This window comes from Chlamydotis macqueenii, chromosome 9 (genome assembly GCF_036417535.1).
Source record: "Chlamydotis macqueenii isolate bChlMac1 chromosome 9, bChlMac1.mat, whole genome shotgun sequence".
NCBI classification, from domain to species: Eukaryota; Metazoa; Chordata; class Aves; order Otidiformes; family Otididae; genus Chlamydotis; species Chlamydotis macqueenii.
The window spans coordinates 19601329-19619120 of NC_141564.1; the positions used below are offsets into that span (position 1 = coordinate 19601329).

A 17792-nucleotide genomic window follows, 5' to 3' on the forward strand; every position below is an offset into this window, starting at 1 on the left:
TACCTGCTCTGATGAGCTTCACCGAGACACAAATACAATCACCTTTGACAGCTGTTGTATTAATTTGTCAAAAAAAGTTTTGTCACGATTAGTATGTGCCATAAAGCAAATGTCTGTATTTGTTTTAATATCAAAACTATGTCATGGAAATATTTAGAAGATGAAGCAGTAAGAGTCTTTTTATAGACTACTAAATGTATGAAGTCTGCTGGTTTTGCAACAGGCAAGTATCCTGCTGAGAGAGAATGAAACCAGAGAACTAAAATGGCACAGAATTTCTTAGCCAATATGTCATTCATTGGGGAAAAAAAAAAAAAAAAAAAAAAGAAGAGTCAATAAGGTATATTTACCCAACAAATAAGAAATCAGCTTCTTAGTTTGAAAATCTTTTGAGAATTTTGGATCCTCATTTTGAAATGGCATTTGTTCAAAACTGGCAGGCATTCACATCAAAAATAAAGCTAGAAACCCAAGAACATGGATTCACGTGAATGTCCAATCCCTTAGAATAATAGGTTGCTGTCCTTTCTGTATGCACAGATCCATTTAATTTTTTTTTCTCATTACTTCTTTTAGACAGCTTCAGAAACTTCATTTCCAGCCTAAATATAGTCACTATCCATCTTTTATTCTGCTAAAAAGGCAACTTTAAAATTTCTATTTTTTTTTTAATAAAAGCTTTCATCTCCCCAGTTGGCCCGTTTGTGCATCTTTTAGTGTCAATCAACCCTTCTCAAATGTGACTATGGTATTTAGATGAGAACCTAGAAGTATTTGTACAACAGAAACATTTCCTGTCTTGAACTGAAATACATGTGATCAGTTCACAGCTGCATAATGTTATTAGTTTGCAGTAGGCCTGTGACTGACTGGTGGTTTTTCTTACTGGTTATTTCCAAATGACAGTCTCCCAGATAACAGCAGAAGTTCCTTATTATTAGGAGGACCTTTCATCTTGGTTCTATTATTCTGATAAGCCTCTCTATTAATGATGCCTTCAAGTCTTGTATCATCCATACGTTTATTAGCATCCCCAGCTATTTCGTGAAAAATATTTGGAGATATCAGCCCCAGATATTCAGCTAGTGATTTCCTTCTGACCTATATTTTTTCTGTCACCTCAGTAACTATATAGAAGGCTTGGACTTAAAACATTCCATTTGATGCAAAGTTAAATATTTTCATAATTTTGCATTCTATTTAAACAACAAGAATTTTTAAATAGTGATTTTTCCAGTCAGCCAATGAACTGAAGACACATCAGAAGCAGCAGATGCAATCTGGATACGAACAGAACATTTACAAGGGTATCCCCGTAGCACGGGCACTGCTGCTGGTGCTAACTGAGCAGAGGTCCCAGCAGTTTTCCTGCTAAATCTAGGTTTGGACATGGCTTTATTCAGATCGTTTTGTAAGCTGCTCAGTATTCCAGACCATTCACACATCTTTTTTTCTAAATAATGATATTAAATCTGTATATAAACAAGTTAGGAGAAATGTCAACATTGTGCAATAGCTATTGCAATAAGATGTGTTCTTAAGAAGCCCCGGCTGCTTTATTGGTCCTCAGTGTCATTCTAACTTGGCAGTTTCACTAGACAATATTTCACATCCTGCTTTATGAACACTTCCTATTGTTTCTAGGTATGATATTCAGTATAACAAACAATAGTGGGCAACGTACACCAGGACAAACCTCCTGCTAGTCAAAAAGTGAAAGAGGAGTATCTAATTTTAGTTCTGTAACAGTATTTCTGACTCACTGAACATGTAATTCTCAGAGGATGACTTTCAAGTGCTGACGTATTTATTGTGAAGTAAAGTTAAGGGTCAAAAACTAGCCTACATTACTATTTTCTAAATTATTTTCTAGGAGGCTTTGTAGAAATCTTGAGACAGACAGCAAGTGATTATCCAAAATTCAACCATTACATACAATAGAATACTACTGTGATAGCAGGCGCTCTGCTAACTTTTGGGCTGTACTATAAGGAGTACGCAAGTAGCAGCAAAAAAAAAAAAAAAAAGAGGAAGGCCAGCAGAGAATCCTAAGGGCACAGAAGGGAGATGCAGAACAGAACTGAAAATTCATTAAATCCTCTTTGCACAACATCACACCTGACCTGAAGTGTGGACCCAGGAGAAGAAAGGAAGCATCTTTCCAAAATAAAGCATTCCCCTCCAGATCAAGTAATGCCACTTGAACAGGCTGCCGAAGTCACTGCCTGTGGGAGTGCTCTGTGCAGCTGCTCCCGCTGGAGAAGCGAGGCACTGACACGATGAAGCAAATAGCAGAATTGTTTTTGCGGATGCATCTCATGAGGCCGAAGTAGAGAGCAAGTCAGTCTCTCAGTCTGAGCTTGCTTTTTCTATGACCAGGGAGGTTGTACTTTAGAGCGGCACTAGAGAGCTTCACAAGTAGAATATTAAAAATTCCATTAATTTAGTTTTTTCATTATAAAAATATCTATTTTTAAGGATATTCCTTGTGAGAGACAGTGATATTCAAAACAAAAACATTTTGTGATATCAGTTATATATGAGGTCAATTAAGGTGAGTGCATGGAATATTATAACCCTAAGAGCTATGAATTACTAGGAATTACTACAACACATGGTCTCACACAGCCCAGGAATTTAAAGTTACTTTCTTGAAAGTAAAAAAACATCTTACTGCAAAACCTTGCAAAGAAAGTCCTCCCTTTCTTAGCTCCTGTAGTATTTGTAACAACTGAAAGTCATCTATAATTTGCTGATCTGGTGGTATCTGTAATACCTCTCATTAGACTTAAGTAGCTAACTTGAAATACTCACAAATAAGTCATGCTTAGTAATAGGAGATCTAAGTTAGGCAGCTACAAGACAAACAAAAGCCTGTATTTTGTTCTTGTGACGCCAATAGTGCACATAGCCTTTGATTCACAAATTAACAAGGAAACTTCAGACTCAAATTTCAAAATGCAGCACAAAATACAAGCACTTGCTTGTATTCACTGCATGTGTCTCTGATCTACACTTACTCTCAAAAATCCCACTTTTGCACAGAAGACAATGTCTCATTTTTACTAATGATTTCCAGCTACCTGTATGTATGGAAACTAACATGCGTATTTTTACATTTGCAAGCAGATCTTAGAGAGTTTCTAAAAACTGACGCGCAGACTCTGATATTATCAGATGGCAAGCATAAATAAAAATTAAAAAGCCTGTATGCAGAAATAATACACAGTTAATAAAATTGTTGAGTTCTCACTCTGGAAGGCTAAAATTTAAACTATATTTTCACAGAAAAGGTGAGCACTTGACAGAAAATGCCAACACCTAAAAAAAAAAACCTTTGGAGAAAATAGCAACAGCCTCAGCAGGCAGCCAAGGAGTTATTCCTCTGCTTGTGAGAGCACATGGGCATGAAAGAAATGCTGGGTTATTTTTCAACACTTTAAGGATAACAGTAACATTTGAAAGGAGATGGTCTTTCATGTACTAGGAAATAGGAACAAGTTCTCCATCAACCTTAGCCAAACTGTCTTCAATCATTGTCACTGTTACTGACCAAGGAACTTCTTAATAATGAGACAAAATGTGTGAAAAACTCAAGTGTAGTTGATGAGGGGATAGTACAATTTAGAAATGAGTGTGTGAAAATAGCTCCAGCTATCCTTTCCACTTCATTGGCCATGAATCAGTTGCTTGAATTTTTTTATTGGCTGCTAATGAATCTAAGGGCACTTTATGCTAAGGTGCATACAGGAGTGGAGAAAAGAAAATCCTGGCCATGCTGTGCACACCCTTAACTCAGCCTTCATAAATCAGCTGTAGCTTGGCAGGGTTTCAAACAAGGCAGCTTGTATGCGGCCCAGGTAACACCATTCTTTAGAGGCAAACACCAGTATTTTCCCATTCTACCAGGCATTTCACAGAATCATAGGTGATTCTTCCTTACTTGGACCATGCAGTAGCTACACTATGCCAACACCGCAGGCTGCCTCGCTCCTGGAAATCCTCATTCCCTCATCTCTGCCGGATGCTCTCTGGCACTGATCCCTTGGGACCAACACACACGTTTCTCAGTTCACTTTTCTACCCATCAACATCTCTCCATAGGAAGGAATGATTCGATTCACTCTCTTCACAAATATGCAAGTTTAATTAGTTACTAAGCGTGTTTCTTAGAGCCTGAGATTTTGGCAGTTGCTCTGATGTGTTATCCTACCTCAGTAACTCCTGTGTAGCAAACTTTGGGTTGAAGCCCATGTCTCTGGGCCTCTCACTGCTATCACCATCTGTGACAACTTCTTTTTTTCCTCAATTATGCTCATCCTACCTGGGCTGAAATAAATCTTCCAGTCCTTGCCAGTCTAAGCATATGCCTATGTATTTATTCAGGTAATTTTTATCGATCTATGTTGACAATGCCATCTTTCACATTATTTCACTGGTTTTTCATTAACATGAAGTGTTTGAAGCTTAGTGGGAAAGAGTCAAGTTTGGATCAAGACTTCCTTATTTACAAGTTTTTTCAGAGTGAAGTGGCACAGCAGTGTGTTTTGGTGAATACAAAATTCACAGTGTTCCCTGATAGACTGATTTCAGACAGTCGGAGCATTGTCACTAGAAGAGCTCTCTAAGGCCACTCTCCTCTCTTCCTAAACCCACCAGGAGACAATAGAGTGAATTCCTGCTGGACTACACCAACAGCAAACTAGTATTTCATTTCCTGTGGTGGTTTGGTTGTTCTCAGTGGATAGAAAAAGTCAAGATACATATAGATATATAGATTTGAAATTCCACTGCTTACTGTCTACAGTCAAGCCTAATACCTATTAGCATTCCATGCTGGAGTGCCAGAAATATCTGTACCGCCCTCCACGTGTTTGTCAGCTACATCCCTGGCTATTACTCAGTACAAACGGGAAACACGAGCAAGCTGCTGCACCCCTTTCCCTCAGATACCAGCTTGTTAATTCTCTGATAATAAGCATATTTATTGAGGCTGCCTGCAAACACTCCAGAAAGTGGTTAACTCATCCCTGCTTTTTTACTTGATCAAGATTTATTTTGATGTTCAAGAACAGTCCCTGCTAAATGAATGCGTTCTTGTGGATGGGGACACAAGCAGCTCATAGCGCTGGACTAAAAGACTAACACAGACTATTTTTTAATAGAACCTCTGAGGAAAAATATTTCTGACAATAGCTGTCATGCTATTGTCGGGCAACTTAACCTCCATAGCGTTAGATTACTGTGCCTTGAACTACGGGGAAGATTTAGTTTAGCTTTAACTGCATAGGACAGACTGATGCTAGATTTGATATCCCACCTGAAGAGGCAGAATCTATTAATTAGTGCGACAGTACATCCAAGGGATTTCCTATATACCAGAAGCCAATTTTGAAATACAAGCAGTATCATTTACATCCCAATAAAGTAAGTGCCAAAGAAGCTGCAAAGCAAGTATAATTGATGATTTAACAACTCTTTCCATATAAATTTATAATTAAGATGTTTTGAGAATCAAGAACCTCTCTGTAAGAGGCATTTACCATTACCAGCTGCTTTTTACTACATGGTCACAGATATCACACTGTAGATACCCACAGAGTTTTTATTAAACAAAATTACTGCCCTACCAGCCAAAGTAAGTTGGTTTAAATAGTTGCTATAAAAAGTGTAGGCTCACCACCATCCTCAAACTGATAGGAAGTAACTGAATTTTGAAATACTGTTAAATTACAGAAAAAAAAAACCAAACAGATCTTACTTCTCTAATGAGGAACCTGACAACATAAGCACATCTGGACTTCAAAACATAGTGTGCTTTATAAACATTCTTATGTAATGTTAAAGCATACATTTTAAAGCATGTGTAGAGCAAATAAGTACTTTTTTTTTCTTTTTTTTTTTCTTTAATAGATGCTTGTTACTTTATAAGTATGCAAAAATAAGTAAGGAGGTAAAGAAAATTATGAAAAGTAGTGCTTTTGATTGCATTACAGTAATTTGACATAGAAGAGGGTGAATGCCTGTTTAAACAGAACAATACAAAGCATATCTGGTATCAGTGATGTGCTGGCTATAAGAAATAGAGATATTGCTTTCAGCTCCTTGTAGAAAAGGCCAAATGCTAATCACTGTCACTGCTGTAAGATGAAATTAAATCCATGGCAGCCAAAAATAATACAGAATACTTGCAAACATATAAAAAAGGGACATCTGTAACTGATGTGGTCCATCATTCTAAAAAATTATCCTAAATAATAAAGATAGAAGAATGAATTTTTAATTGTTCAAGACAGCTGAACTTCTGATTAGGTCTCGAATTATCTACTAGTGCACCTTTTTCATTTTTGTAATTACAATATTTTTACAGTACTACAGTAGAAAAGTCCATTCTCCACACTAATAGTACATACCAAAGAATTAAGAGCATCTTTTAAGAGTACACTCATAATACCTCAATTTTAAGAACTTCCTTCCTGAAGGTTTCCAAACTGTGTGGATAAGCAAGGGGCTAAATGAAGGGACAGTAGCATAATCCTCTGTAAATGGGCTTATACGATGCCGTTAATGCTGCTTTTGCAGCATTAACATACTTCAGTACTTCGGATGAGATCATTCCAAAGCTGAAACTGTGAGCAGAGACCACCTCCAGGTCAGGGACATTAAGTTATTTTGCAGTCACACTCTTATTCGACTGCCTCATCTACTGTTGTTATTGTCTGATAAACAGCAACCGGCTATTTTTAAGGAATAAAAATAAGGGGGTAAACATATTCTACTATACTGTGTTAAAAATAGAGTTTTATTCTAGCAAGTACATACGCTAAAATTCAGAAACCTTTGTTACCCAGAACATACAGCACAAGAGAGACAGCATAAATTTTGGGTCAAGGATAGAGCATAAAGCCCCTTTATTAACAAAGGGCTATAACTGTTCTACTTTCGTCTCCATTCACTGTAGAAAGGACTCAAATCTTAAGGTTGTAGCAGAAAAATGACATAATAAATTCAAGGGTAGCAAATGTTTATATTATGGTGGGAATCAAATTATTTTGTTACAGAAATTGCTAAATCTATCCTGGCAGCATTCACAATGGTGGCTGCAGAGAACTCAAATAGGTCAAGAAAATAAGTCCTAAAATTATTTTTTAATAATAAACTATCCTGACCTGTTGTTTTCAAAGCTGCCATCTAGCATGACATGTTTTCATTATTTAACATGTACAGGTCTGATCACAGGCCTGATGAGAAAGAATCTATATGAAAGAATTAAACTGAAGGCATGGATTTTGATCACATAATGTTTACCGCAGATTTACAGAACTCAAATCCTGAGATTTTCATCCTAATCTTCAATAAGAGTTAATACTGATGAGAATTCATTACAAACTGTCTTCTGTGTCCGAGCTGTCGTCCTTTGTAAGCAAAATCAGAAAAACCAAAATAAGTCATTTTAGAAGTAATACAAGTTTTAAACGGTTCTGAAATTAGGCACTGAACAAGACACATATACCAGTTAATTTATTTGAATGCATTTCTTATTATTCAAAAGAGCATGCAGAATTTTATCTAACTCTGAAGTAACAGGGCATCCGAACAGTTGCCCTTATTCAACGTAATTCCACCTTTCCTAAATAATGCCACCTTCCTTAAGGGCTTTCCAAACAAAAGTAAAACAATCCCTACAGTGGCAATAAGCAACAGAGACTCTTTTATTCTCCTAATGTAAAAGCCAGAGAAATCAACAGACAACAGCTATGTGCATCCAGCATTTTTGATAAAAATTTCTGTAACAATCTCTACAGGTGTGCCAGTTCTTTTCTGCACAGAAAACCACAGTTAGAGGATTTAAATTATCTTAAGACTTTCATAGAATTCTAACTATAGAATATGATCAGATTAGCACGCATGCAGAGCCTTCTTTTAGCTCTGTAAGATTTTTTTTTGTGCTTTTAAATTATGTTTGTTTCCTTGCCTCTCTTTTTCTCAATGTCCGATGAGTCTCTGCCCAATCTAGAGAAAGTACCCACAAAAAAAGAAGGTAGGGCTAATGGGACTTAATTCCTTTTTTTTGGCTACACAGGTGTACAACTGTAAAGTGAATGGTTTTATGATTATATCTGGAACAAGAAAAACAAAGGACTTAAGCTTACAAACACTGGAAAAAAAGCCACACTACTGCTATGTTCCAGGGAGGAAGGGCACAGATGACACCATTTTAACATCAAAACCTGCATCACTTTCTTTTTTAAAAGAACTTGCCTCATATTCCAGGCACAGTTATACTTCTAGTTTTCTTTTATGCATGCTTGAAAGTATTGTCATATGCTTTTCAGAGGCTCATTGGTCCCAAGTGAAGAAGTACTAAAAGACAGAACAACCCACAGACTGATCTCTCTCCAGAGATCATCCACCTTTTTCTCTGCAAAATCTGGAGTCTGAGACTGAAGACAGACTGCTACTAGGTACCTGGAGATCACCTTTCACGTGAGGCCAAAATACTTCTGCGTTACCATTTCTAAGTGCATTTTTTAATTGAGAAACATTAATGATATTAAGATATAATAGCTAAGGCATGCCAGTTTCTGGGAACAGCTGGATCTGTCCTTATATTAAGAAAAAAAACAAACACACACTCCAGCAATATTTAAGCTATGCCATGACTCACTCCACATTTTGCTCTAGTCAACGCTGCCTTTGCTATATTAATAAATTAATGTTTTGACTCTCAGTACTCCACACCTTAGAGTACCGGAATCTCTCTCTAACAGCAACAGAGTTAAAGGCGGAGATAATGCAAAAGTAGATCCAAGCAAAACCATCAAAATCAAGATTCCCAACATATATAAACATTTGTGACAAGCATGTAAAAAGTTAAATGCTTGTCTCAAGCTGTGTAGCTCAAGCCATTGCCTGAGGTTAAATAAGAACAGTTATTAATTTCACTCAGAGTTACCCCGTCACTACACCTGCAAAACATTTTATATGACAGGCTCAGAAACAAGACAACCATCAATTTGCTCAGAACAATGTTCTGTATTCTGAATTTCCTATGAAGACTATTCTGTATTCCTACTCTTTGGTAAGCCTCCAATTTTTCCACATAAAAAATACAACCTCTTAGTTTGTTTTCATTGTTTTTCCTAAGCAATTATTTTTTAAAAGAACAAGTTATGTATATTTTTTTTAACTGTCTTGTTTACTCAACTTCGCACAAATTCCGTATTTAGTCTAGCTGTGGCATTACATCTTGAACAGTATTAGCATTAATAAAAAAATTCTTCATGTCCACAGATTACTTATAATCCAACTTGATTTCAGCTGTATTAAATGGTTTACTCATCATTTTGGATTAACACACTCTGTGTCTTGGAAGAGTGTAAAAGAATTTAAATATAATTTCAACTCTTACCCCCCAAAATAACAAATTACAGATTTTTTAAAGAGAAAACATTTAATAACATTTAATAAATAATTCTTAGATTTAAAATTAAATGCTGAAATCTTTACTGTCTGATTTAAATCAAAATTCTTAACAATTCTCCCTGACGATCAAACTTAAAGCCCTCAAATCACTCAGGAAATGAACTAAACTTTCCTAAAGCAGGGGGGCAAAGGACTGAGGTCAACGATTCCTGTCTACATACATCTGTAACTAATTCTTAAAACTAATATATTAAGAACAGCATGTAGAAGAAGGCATACTTCTGTATGCTGATTAGAAATCTTGTGGATTTATCAAATTCTTCCATTCAGTATTTATGGTCCATTGACCAACTTGTGTCAGCTGAAACATCTGGGTCTGGGAGCCAGCAGAGCACTATAAAGAAAATTTGCTGGAGCATGTCTCTTGGTTCTGTGGGATTCAGGAGGAGACAAGGACATGGAAGATTATTCAAAATTATCTTCTGCTCTGTTTTTTTATATGCTACAACATTGATGGTTATTAAACAGAATGCATGTGTACCAAATGTTTTAAGGCACAGATTGCACTGCTTTCTCACTGGTATGAATTTTTGACAATCTACCAGAGTTCCAGCCCAAGTACGTAACTCAGGCAGTATTGTTTCTTTATTAGGAAGTGGAATTTAAATTATCATTTAAAAAAACCAGATAAAGTGTAATGCCCAACTGTTCATATATGTGAATAAATGTGATTGGAATTAAATTATCTTCACTGCTGTGCCATGAAAGCAAGATCTACATTACACACACACATACATCATGGCAGATCCTGACTGCCAGGCAGCTGTTCCAGGAGCGCTCAGTGCTTCTGACTTTATCATTAGCGTTTGCCACTGCTGTAGCCCTTTGTTCAACATTAACTGCATCATGCTCCATTAACAATAACTGATGTGAAAAAGTGCACAAAACTGGCAGTCGTATCAGGAGAACTTGTTTCATCAGCAATACGTGTATCAAAGTAGCAAGTCAGATTTCCTGTATAGTCTTTAATCTTACTACATTTGCCATAGACTGTTTCTCTGAGTTCTCTGAACATTTTGTGAAACAAATCCATTAAAAATTGTGTGGCAGCTTTCAGAGGTGAGGGACCCCTAACACTTTAGAGAACAATACATTATGTGCTGGGAGAAAGTGAGTGAGTAAAATACATAGTTTATACATCGTGTGTGCAGTAAACACATTTAAACAATGGACAGAACATTAGCCACCAATCTGTTTATTTTGAGCTCCTTGAACTAGTACTAGAAGAATACTGTATTCTAATTCAGTACATGCATTACCATAGTAATAAATTCATTCTGTTGTTATTATGTGTATGTTATGATTGGGGTTCATGATACTGAAGTCAACATAAAATGAACCCCCACTGAGAGAGAGAGAGAGAGAATATTTTAGTATTAGTTCTCTGCTGAAGACTACCAAACAAATTTGAAATTGTCAGTTGCTAAATCCAATGATATCACAATGTTCCTTGATACAGACTAGGCAGAGATGAAATAAATTCCACAGCTATTCCCTGAAATTTTTTGAAGTCAAATACCGTTATGCAGTCAAAGATTCACCCCTTTGATAATGCAGTTCCAAATTATCAAGAAGTCAATCAAATAAGTGCTAAAAAATAGTTTCGACATATTTGCAATGGTCTTATTAAAAGATGATGCTTGCATAGAAAGAAAGGGCTGCAAAACATCTCACCCAAGCCTGCTATCACAAGCAGCTACATTATATAACTTGTTCATAAAAGGACCAGAACCTTAAACAACCTTTTAGTAGTTAGTTCTGTCCCAGACTTCGCTCTTCTTGCCAATCTTGCTGTATGTTCCAGGCTGACAGTTAGGTCAACATTATTGTTCCAACATTAGAAAGTGTTACCTTGCTCAAAAGACAAATTCCCTATATATATTCCAAATAATTTTTTTTTACTTAAGAGGGGAAAAAAAAAGTTTCACTGCATCTTCCTCCTATTAGCCTGCAGGAATCATACTACCTTTATAGAGAATGAGTTAGATTTGACAGAATTGTTTATTAATTTCTAGTCATAAGATGTGTTCAGATGCATTAAGTACAATAACTTTGCATAAGTTCTTGACAGCAAAATGGGTCTTGCAGAGCTTTCACCGGAGATACTTTGGAAACAATCCCACTTGTATTTCAGAATTAATCAATAGGCAGCAGAATGAGAACTTCTGAAGGAAGCACATGAAATACAACAGTTACTGGTGGTCAATAAACAGAAAGCCTAACAATGCTATTTCATGCAAATGCTTCTCAAACTGGAATGCAATTTAACCAGAGTTTTGACATTTAGATAGACGTAAGACACAACCCAATGAAAGTAAAAGGTAATCAGCACAAACCTTCACATTCATCAGCTATTATCTCTTTCTTTGCCAATTTTCTTGTATGCAGTAAAGGAAAAGTCTTCCCATATTAATATTGAAAGATGGGATTCCATCAACATAAAAATGAAAAAGGAAAGAAATTAAAGATGAGTAGTACACTCTGAACTCAGCCAACATGGATTTAGCTGCTTCACTGTCAATTACTTCTTAGGCAAGCCTTCCTCTACCCAATTCCTTCTCTGTAGCCAACATTATCTGTATTTCATCATAATCTCATAAGAATTTACTACTACAGGTCATGTCAAGAGAGGCTGGAGCATTACTAACAGAAAGCTTGATAAGAGGTTCTAAAGGATGCAAGTACAATATGGGAATACTAGCTCAGGTCCTGAAAGCTGGTCCTCATTGACAATACTGCTTCCAGTTCACAGCATAGAGCTTGTTCAGATGTTTCCACAGAGCACTGCCTAGAGCAATTGTGTTCCCATTTACCTTAGATATATACCTCACTTTGTTAAACTCATAAGAAAAAACTCCCAAGAGCTTTGCTGAAACAGAATTTTCTGGATTTACAATCCGTCTTGTATTGGTTCATAAAGCTGCCTCACCATATGGTTTCTCATTGGTTTTAATGGTACCCAGGATACAAGATATAACACTAGTAGAAAGGCATAGATAATGGAAGAAAGACAGAGAGAACACATGAACAGAAAAGCCTGAGAAGGGCAAAATACAAAGTAATAAACACAGATCTTAGGTGAAATCAACAGCTCAGAGTTGTTTTGTGGGCACTAGCAGTGTCACGGTACTATTGCATAGCTGTGCATGCTCATTTTTAGAGGTAAAAATATTAGCACTGCATAATTTTGAACAGTAAAGCCAAGTTTGTCCCTTCATTTTTATTTTTAAATTGCACAAAGCAAAAAAAGATTTGTGGTGCAGCAATCCATTTTGAATAGGCTGCTTAATTGATACCGTAAGTCCAATACATCAGCTGCCTGGGGATCCGGAGAGCAGCCAGGTGTCCCGAGTTCAACACCTACAGAAGCTCTGTCTGTTCATTCTCCTGACATAGGAAGACTACAGCTACTCTAACTTTAAGTTACCACTAATGCATCTTTCATAAAGTTTGCAGCAAGTTGTTATTCTGTTTCTCCTCAACTAGAAAGGAGGGATGCCATATGAAATCAGTAATCATATCACACATGTACTAGCACTGTCAGCATATCACTTTTTTTCTATCAAATTTCTTTATGAGGGAAGTTGTGTTAAAACTTCTATTTTACAAAAGCTTAAATTTAAACATGCCTGTGTTGAGATTTCCAGCGAAGAGCGATGCACTGTAGCGTGTCAAGTAAAGCTGAAACAGCTTGGTAGGTTCTTTGGAAAATAAATGCAACAGTACAGGTTGATATAAAGGCAAAATTTCTCTCTCTGTGTAAAAGTATTTAAAAGAAAAAGAAAAAAAAAAAAAAAAGGAATGTGATCATTCAATTTATCTGTTAACTTCCTCACAAGAACAACTGGCATAAATATTCTCAAAAGGTGAATTTGGGACTCAAGCACCTTAAATATTAGTCAAAAGCAAACTTCTAATTATGTTATGGTTTTAGATAAAATCCATTTTATTGCATAGAAGATGACAAAGAATGTCTGTCATTAATCATTATAGTTTAAATACTGTTGTCAAAATATTAAACATTTAAAAGGCATTGGCCATTGGCTTTTGATATACAAGAACAAATTTGCAAACAACTGTAATGAAGAATTACAGAATTATGTAGTATTTCACCAAACAGTAATGTTTCAGGTATGACCATGTATTCATGCTAACTGATTTGCCCATCGTGACTCGAAGGTTGTCCATTGGTCCCATGTATTAAAAGAAGAAAAGCTTTCTTGTACGTGAGCAAGGTTACAAAGCTATATGCATCACTGATTTAAAAAACCAAAACTGTATGCTGCACTAGAAATTTACATTAATATGCTCTTACAATAGCTTAATTAAATACTCACTACTAAGTACCACATGTAAATAGTGTGACTTGTACAAAACTTAATTTGGAACTATTCAGAAACACCAGCTGCAAAAACCAGGGTATTTCCTTACAAAATCCTGCCAAATCAGCATATTTCTTTGGAAATGTCTATTACTATCCATTATGTGATCCCAAAGGATAAACCTAGAGAAACCATTATTAAGTTTTGAACTCAATTCTATTATTAATATTTAGCCTCATGGGAACACTAAGGGCAAAATAAGGAGTAGGGCTCAGGAGACATACTCTAAAGGAACTGTTCTAAGTGTATCAAATGATGAAATACTGGCATGTTTCTTAGTTGTTCCTGAGCAGTATGGTCTGTGAAAACAAATAATATATTTTTCCTTCATCAATTTGTGTTTGTCATGATTTGTACATAGTTCATCATGCTCTGCATCACAATTGTTTCCATCTATATACTGCAGGCAAACATGGAATGATGAAATTAATTTACTAAATTATTAAACCGTTGTTTACATGAGAAAATAACTTACCTTGCAAACCTGCGCCATCAACAAACTATTCATTTTAAAGACCTGGCAAGTGTAAAATTAAGTGTTACAGAATTACAGAGTTGGAGCAGTAAGCAGATAAATACACACAGCAAGCCAAAACGCTAGGAAACAGTATTTCATATTGAAGGAGGCCAAGTAAATAGCAACTTTTTTTTTTTTTTAAAGAACTATCTTTCAGTAGTTATTGTAATAAATGTGCTAGACATTATCATTCCAGCTGCAGTTCACAACAGTAACAAGGCTGTCCTGGTCATAAACTGTTTTCTCCAGTTCTTCTGCCTAATCACTTCAGGGGCAAGGCCTGAATATTATAGTATTCACTACAGCGAATACAGGGATCAAATTTTTCAAGCTTGCATACCTTACATTAGACAACAAAATGCATTGTTAGTCATCAGAATAAAGCCTGGATTTTCCAATGACTTGGTCACCTGCATATCTCTCCACCAGAATCAGAGAATTTAAACTATTTCTTGGAGCGTTGCTCTTTGGTATCCAGGAAATTGCCTACTAACTTCTAGTTTCAGAATGATTTTTTTCATACCATAGGGTGAGTAGCCAGAAATATATCAACCTGACTTACACGCAGTCATTTAAGAAAGCTAAAAGAAAGACCTAATTAAAAAAGTAGTATTAAACCACTTGCTTTGACAAGCAAATACACAAATCTGCTCATAAAAAATAGCACAGAGGTATTCATCAGGTTACTGTTCTAAATTGTACTGCAGTCACTTTAAACTGATGATATAGATTATATATGGTGTCAACCACTCCCTGGGTTTTGCAGAGTTATGTTTATGAAAGGCTAACAGCAGGCACTAACACAAGTATCGTGACTCTTTTCAGGCAGTAGGTGAAACCTTGAAGAAAAAGTGGCTCTGCCTTCAAAAAAGTGACCTGACCTTTGCTTTGGTGGGTTTTTATTCTGCAAGAAATAAAAAGCACTGCATGCTTCCCAATGCATCCTTTCTAGCTGATAAACTATTTTGCTGTAGCACTCAGCACCAAAGGACTACATTTTATAAAGATCAAATAGCATGTTACTAGTGCTAGCTAACGATAGCTCCACGCATCATACTAGAAACAAGCTTCATAGACCTGGAATATGTCATATGAGTGGTGAACAGAGTAAATACGTAATTGGCCAAGAACCTTTGATATGCTTAACAATTAGAAGTAATTCTCATGGAATTAAATATATTTAATTCTACAATGACATTGCAGTTCTTTGGATATCAAAGGCATCACAAATCCAGCATGCTTATCATTTATGACACTTCTGCTCTGAGAATTTCTTGCAGCATGCAAAGAACTCTCTGTAGGGTAACTGTGATGTGTTGCACAAGCAATCTAACCTAACATTGACCTGATGATTAATAAAATTTGTTAAAAAAAACCCCTGCAATAGTTTGTAATGTTTTTATCTGCAATTGATGAAATGTTTTTGAAACTACCTGTAGTTCAGTATAAGCAATAGGTTGTTGGTTTTTTTTTATTGGATGCAAAATATAGTGCTAGTGAAAGTAATTCTAGAATATGATGTGGTAGTAACGAACCCCTCTTCTTAATAGACTTTTACGTATTTGCATATATTTAAGTCTAGTGTAAAATGCTGCTTTTATTGAGCCAGATTCTGCGGTCCTTGCACAGCTGAAACTTCCACAGAAATCAAAGGGAGCTTTATAAGTGTAACACTAAGGATGTGACCAGGGTCACTAGTGTAACACAGTTCTGCTGCCATGCTTTTTGTGCACGCTCCGATTTTCTGTCACTTGCAAGAGTAAGAGATAAAAAGACAGAAATCCATGTGAATTCAAGAAAATAAATACCCTTTAAAAATAAAGAGCATGGCTTCAAAGACAGTATGACACATGATGTTAGTGCATTTTTTGTTTGGCTAAAGTATTAAGTATTGTTAAAATATTTTAATGTTTTCTTGAATATTTACAAGACATTAAGTGACTTTTAAGAAAAGTGAAGTTTAAAAAAAAATAATCCTTACAGTAAATTCAACAGCAATGACTTTTTTTTTGGGAGAACTGTAGCAATGTCTATGACAGCAGAATTTGGCTCTATATATTCTGTTAGCAAAAACCACTTTATAGGATGTAGATTGTTTAAAAAAAAAAAAAAAAAAAAAAGTGTCTAGAGCTATAAACACTGCGGGCCCAGCCCTACAGGTTATACTTTCAAACTTCAGGCAGAGTTTGCCTCAGTAAACTACAAGGATCTCTTCTTTCTTTGCAGAATCAGCTTGATGCTATTTTTAAGTGAAAAAAACCCAAGTATTTCAGTTATAAACTTTCGGGTAATCGGCTGATCCTGCAGATCTTACACCCACGGAGATCCTATCCTGCAGAAGGTCCAAATCCTTCAGTTTGCACTGGAGTATTTCCAGCCAGCCTTGCCCCAGCAAGGCAGTGCCGTATTCCTGTTGACTTCAATGGGGCAACTCTAACGAGTCACGAGACTACGGCTAGACCTCAACCGCGCTGGTAACTCATGGGTTCACAAATTATTTCTTATTATTTTTAAACAGTGTTTGTGTATTCTACTTTCAACCAAGCTTTGCTTCCAGCTGTAAAAGCCGTCAGTTTAATGACTGGATGGTTCTGGGGTGTGTTTTTGGGAAGTGGTTGTTGTGCGGCTCGCTGCTGACTGCGCCATTGTTGCTTTCGCTGTTGTAGGGGAAAGGCTCTAGGGCGGCAGATAAGGCTGTTGCCATGGTGATGAAGGAGATTCCGAGGGAGGAGTCTGCAGAAGAAAAGCCCCTCCTTACTATGACATCACAGGTGGGCGGAGCGCGGGGCTTTGAGGAGGCCGTGGACATAGCGGGAGTCAACAGCCATGGCTGGGAGTTACCAGGCCCACGGGAGATGCAAAAGCCCCACCCAAAATGCGGCACATGCAGACTGAGGGGAACCTCACCCGCTCCTTAGCTTCCCCTTGGGGCAATTTCAGCTTTAGTGGTGCTGGTTGAACTCATCTGCTAGAGGATGTCACACCAGTGTCATCACATTTCCACACTGACACAGGAAAAAATAGCGTTGGGTAAATAATATAATCGCTTGGGGGTTTAGATGTTTTGACATGAAAGTTTTAAAAAAAAAAAAAAAAAAAAACACACACAAAAAACCCACAAAAAACTATTTTTCCCCAAAATAAAAGGATTTGTAGAAAGTACGGTATATGTCAGTTACCAGAAAGTTATTTAAAACTTCAGTTATAATTCATGCCATCAATATTCACGCCACAAATATTTATTTGCAATGCATATATAAAATACTTAATGCCTATATAAAATAGGATACAACCACTTTATAGTAGTATCACTTCCAATATCTCAGATCTTGTCCCTAAGCTCTCACTGGAATTGTATTCCTGGTCCAAGTCAGAATGTGTTATTTTGCACATCCCATTACTTCCAT

General features: G+C 36.4%; 1 protein-coding gene across 3 annotated transcripts in view; it reads left to right on the plus strand.

Annotated features, from left to right (window-relative positions):
- PEX5L (peroxisomal biogenesis factor 5 like) overlaps positions 1–17792 on the plus strand; it is a 110434-nt gene that overhangs the window by 53958 nt on the left and 38684 nt on the right. The window contains exons 1-2 of one of the 3 annotated variants that reach the window (XM_086754319.1): positions 16828–16859; positions 17052–17156. The exons of 1 other annotated variant lie outside the window; for it this stretch is intronic. In XM_086754319.1, the coding sequence (XP_086610445.1) occupies positions 17088–17156 (69 nt within the window). In that variant the 5' untranslated portion in view covers positions 16828–16859; positions 17052–17087. Of the gene's footprint in view, positions 1–16827; positions 16860–17051; positions 17157–17792 lie in introns of those variants that run through there. One more of the 3 variants, XM_086754318.1, reaches the window with a different exon arrangement.